Source organism: Poecilia formosa, unplaced genomic scaffold (assembly GCF_000485575.1).
Source record: "Poecilia formosa unplaced genomic scaffold, Poecilia_formosa-5.1.2 Scaffold472, whole genome shotgun sequence".
Classification (NCBI taxonomy): Eukaryota; Metazoa; Chordata; class Actinopteri; order Cyprinodontiformes; family Poeciliidae; genus Poecilia; species Poecilia formosa.
The window spans coordinates 185,992-190,913 of record NW_006800411.1 but is presented as its reverse complement, the minus strand read 5'-3'; the positions used below and the strand labels follow the sequence as shown (position 1 = coordinate 190,913).

The window sequence follows — 4,922 nt, the reverse complement described above, 5'->3', positions numbered from 1 at the left end:
TGACTGTCTCAGAGGCCTCTGACTGTCTCAGAGGGTATGTAGCCCCAGTAATGAACGAACCACCCGACGCTAATTACAACGGCTGAGTGAAGTACCATCAGAAAGTCTCATTGAAGATGTGAATGCAGCATTGAGAACGATCCCTACCAACACCATAACTATATATATTCACTATTAATCATTATTTATTTGTGCCATTATTAATCTTTGTATATTTATATAAATATATATTGATATTACTAAATAATTTATTAAATAAATTATGAACGGCTGTGTGCTTTGTAATATGCTCTTCATACATTGTCAAGTTAAAACAGCAAATGGTGTATTTGTGGGTGCACTGCCATCTCCGCCTGGCTGGCACGCGCCTCACAGGAAATCAAACGCACCCATCCCTTCTCAGGCCCATCAGAAACCTATAAAGTAACTCGGCACACCTGAATGATCCCTTCAGACAAAGAACTCGGCTCCAAATTTCCACAGAGACACCACTGGTAGGGACTGAACATCAAACCATTTAACCTGCATTCAGAAAACCTAATCAGTCTTGTTTATGGTATGTGTTTGTTTGTTTATTCACTGATAACTTAATGGTAAATTAATATTGTTTGGAGATTTATTTTGTTCACTATAATTTGCAAGTAATTTTGGTTCATTTGTTTGTAGGTTTTCAACCTGCTTGGTGTGTCTACTCTGACCACTCAAACAAATCATGGTGGTCTTGTATTGAAAAGTGAAGTGATTTAAAGACAAAAGAAAAGAGAAATAAAAAGATGACACTGAGATGAGTTGTTCCTGCATCTCTTTGATGGGAGAAAGCCTTTTTCAAGTTTGGGCAGAAGCCGAGGTGTTTGAAGAGGCCAAAAAACTTGACATACATTGATATCAGAATATTCCATTCCTATTATATTGTTATAGCCACTAAGCATATTTAAATATGATGAACTATGTATTAAAAACATACTTAAAAATACAATTGTTTAGAAATGTTGCTTTGATAGATGTTTGAATATGGTTTCCAGTAACAAAAAGTGTGTTATGATCGATTAAATGCGCTGATACGTCATTGTGCTGCTAAACACATAAGGCTGAGTGGAGTGGAGTACCGCTCCAAGATGGCCGCCCTAAATCTCGTCGGCGACAATAGGCGAGAGCGGTCCATGAGGCGTCTATCCTTATATTATGTCTATGGCATTCAGTGCTGCTGTTGCTCCTCCTACACTTGGACTGAACCATTGTTTTACCAATGGGAGGGGGGGCGGTGACCTAAAACATTATTATTATTTTTTTCTGAGATAAATGGCAGATTTATTTCGTTTTTTGTTTCTTTTGCCTTTTCATTGATTGATATTATTTAAATGCAAATATTTCTTCAATTATTTTTTTTGGGGGGACAATTGTAGACTTTTCCAAGATTGGGGGGGTCCGGACCCTCCTGACCCCCCCGGGATTTACACCTATGCCCACAGGCCCAACCCAGTGCATGCTGGTCCGATACCAGTACTTACAGAAAATGGACCCACAGTTCTTCCTGTCTAACTTAGAAAAGTAAATGAAGGAACAAAAACTAAACAACTATTAACCTACAAATAAACTCTTTAAGTAAACCCCCAAAATATAAAGTGGACTAAAATAAAATTTTACTATAATTCAATGTAATAAAAATAAATATCTTGAAATAATACAATTTACTGTTAAATATTAACAATAATCCCTACTACAATTGGTTTTGTAATAAATAAAGTATTTTTTTAATATCCGTTCATTTGAGAATCCTCCAATTGTCAGCTGGATTTGTCAACTGATCTGTCTCTCGGTCTACGCTCTGGAATTTTTAAGTAGTTTTTTTGTTCGTTTTTTTATTTTTAAAACAAACAATTTCTCATATTTACTTCAAAAAACTTAACAACTGCTCTTTTCCACTGTTTTCTTTCTTCTCCAGATTTCCTGCAGTGTAACATTTATAAGCAGGAGAGGAGATCCACTCTGGACCAGGAGGAGTTAGAACCTCTGCAGGTGAAACAAGAAAAGGAAGAACCAGAAGATCATCAGATAAAAGAAGAGCAGGAGGATCTAAAACATCAGCATATAAAAGAAGAACAGGACGATCTAAAATACCATCAGATAAAAGTGGAAGAGAAAGAAGTTTACTGCAGTCAGGATGAAAAACAGATTGAGTTAAAACAGGAGACTGATACCTGCATGGTGGTTCCTGTTTATGAACAAACATCTCACACTGAATCGGAAACAAGCAGGAACCAAGTCATCTTCCAGGAAGCTGCTAACGCTGAGAACCAAAATCAGAAAAGAAGAAAACAGTTCTCATGTGTGACTTGTGGAAAAAGTTTTAGCAGAAAACATAATTTAATTCAGCACATGATGATTCACACAGGGGAAAAGCCGTTTTCATGTGGGAACTGTGGAAAAAGTTTTAATCAAAAACACAGTTTAATTGATCACATGATAATTCACACTGGTGAAAAGCCGTTTTCATGTGCGTCCTGTGGAAAAAGTTTTAGTCGAAAACGGAATTTAACTGAACATATGATGATTCACACCAGTGAAAAGCTGTTTTCATGTGTAAACTGTGGAAAAAGTTTTAATCAAAAACAAGGTTTAACTCAGCACATGAGTATTCACAGCAGTGAAAAGCCATTTTCATGTGGGACCTGTGGAAAATGTTTTAGTCGAAAACGGGTTTTATCTGGTCACATGATGATTCACACTGGTGAAAAGCCGTTTTTATGTGTAACCTGTGGAAAATGTTTTAGTCTAAAACGAATTTTAACTGAACACCTGATGATTCACACTGGTGAAAAGCCGTTTTTATGTGTGAGCTGTGGAAAACGTTTTCGTCACAAAGTTAGTTTAACTCAGCACATGAGGCATCACACTGGTGAAAAGTCGTAGAAGTGTTTTCAATGTGTGTCCTATGATGAGTTTCACTATAAAATTGATTTGGTGATAAGAATAGAGCTGAAACAATTCGAGTTATTTGAGTACCTTGATTATTAAAATTCCTTAAGGAAAATGTATCTTCCTCAAAGCTTCACTAAGTTATATTTTATTTAGCTCTCAGTGTTCCAGCCGGGTTATAACTTGCATCGTACAGAGCTCTCACTTCCGCCTGAGTTGTTGACGAAAGCTAAGCGTTAGCCGCATAACGTCCAGTTTTCAAGTTCGGCCTGGGAGGATTTTATTGATTGATGATAATGTCCAGGTCTTTGTTGTTTTTCGGGGGACTATTGGAATATTGGCTTAGTTATCCTAGTTTTAATGCTGGTGTTGACTTTGACCGCATGTTTAAATATTAGACAAAATCAACATTGTTTTGAACGGGCCTACATTAAGGTTAAATTTAGATTAATGGTTCAATCAACATAATCTGATTAGTAGAATATTTTTCTTAAACATGCCAGCATGAATTCATTAAAAGTAATCTAATCTGTAGTTTTCTATATTAACTCACAGACCTGGTTAGAATGTAAGACATACATTAATTTGAATATGTGTTGGTTCATTATAATTCAAGAAGTACAAGATTAATTAGATACTTTGTCTCTTAGTGTGAGCAGTTATTTGATGCACCAATAGCTGTTTAAAGATAAGCTACCAGACAGTCATAGATTGATAGTAACTGGTCCCAGTGGAGGAACGCCCTTTTCCCAGTGGCAGCAGGATCCTCATGTTTCATTTAAGAGCTGCAGGGGAAGGACAGTCTGCACCTCTAGCAGTATGGGACACAAGCAACATCAATACCATTTTGTGATGAAGATACTGAGTTTTATTTAAAACTGTTTATGCTGATCTGTACAAATGTTTGTGNTTTTATTTAAAACTGTTTATGCTGATCTGTACAAATGTTTGTGTTGGGGGGGGGGGGTTTACAAGACATGAACCAGAAAGAACTTGACTATCATACTGGTTTCCTTATGTCTGAACTGATGGGTTTATTTCTGTGAGTAATGGCACACAAAGGCCATTTTAAGTAACTAGAGATAATAAAAATGTGAATAAAAAGTGCTGCAAATTTCCTTAAGACAAATTTGTTTTGGACAGAATAGAGAATTCTACATTACAAGATTAATACCTTTCCTGCATAAAAGTGTCTTCAGCCTTAAACAGATGTTCACATAGCAAACATGATTTTTATAACTAACATACTCCTTTAAGGTTATCTCTGGTGTAATAGATCCCCTTTGCTTTTTCAGAATATTATTGGATTAAAGAATTAACCAAAAAACTTTCACTTCACTAAAACGTGTTGTTTTGTGTTCATTAACCCCAATAAAAAGCACCAAATTGTGAAAACTTGCAAAAGTTTTTCACACCAAGTCTTGTATTGTAACAGGACTTTACGGTAGGTGTCAGACACCAAATGGATAGAAGAAACATATAAAAGGAAACGTTAATCTGCTCAGAACTGATTGTGTATGAACTGTAGAGGCACCAGAAGCAGTTTCATGTTTTTATCTGACAGAGTTTGACTAAAGTGATATTCTCAACTATGAGGATAGAAGCTTTTAAAAAGATACACATTATGGACCAAGGAGCAAAATTTTCAATTTACCCTTCAGATTTTAAGTTTGACTCTGCACTACGTCAGCCTATAGGTGCAACCCACCTGAGATTCAAGACAACAGAAGAAATAGCAACGCTATGTAATTAACTCAAGATAACCAAATAAGCTCTGTAACTAGGGTCTGCCCTAAGGAAATAAAAAGAAAGTGCTTCAGAACAGATAGACTGTAATTGAAGCACGCTTCTGTCTGTTCTCCTTGCAAGTAAACCTAAAACTCTTATCTTTCTCCTGTTTATGAGGTGTTTGAATATTTTAGGTTGTTTGAACCTGATACCCAGAGTTCCACCACAGATGAGGGCCACAGACCCCAGACGCCCAAAACCTAGACCCGACGCCCAAA

At 36.4% G+C, this 4,922-nt stretch overlaps 2 protein-coding genes across 2 annotated transcripts in view; both read left to right on the top strand.

Annotated features, from left to right (window-relative positions):
• Positions 1-4,922, top strand: part of LOC103156277 (gastrula zinc finger protein XlCGF57.1-like) — a 38,948-nt gene that overhangs the window by 13,349 nt on the left and 20,677 nt on the right. The gene's annotated exons all lie outside the window — the stretch shown is intronic.
• LOC103156254 (trichohyalin-like) overlaps positions 1-4,922 on the top strand; it is a 110,519-nt gene that overhangs the window by 93,108 nt on the left and 12,489 nt on the right. The window contains exon 7 of the mRNA XM_016664172.1: positions 1,943-2,155. Coding sequence (XP_016519658.1) covers positions 1,943-2,155 — 213 coding nt within the window. The remainder of the gene's footprint in view (positions 1-1,942; positions 2,156-4,922) is intronic.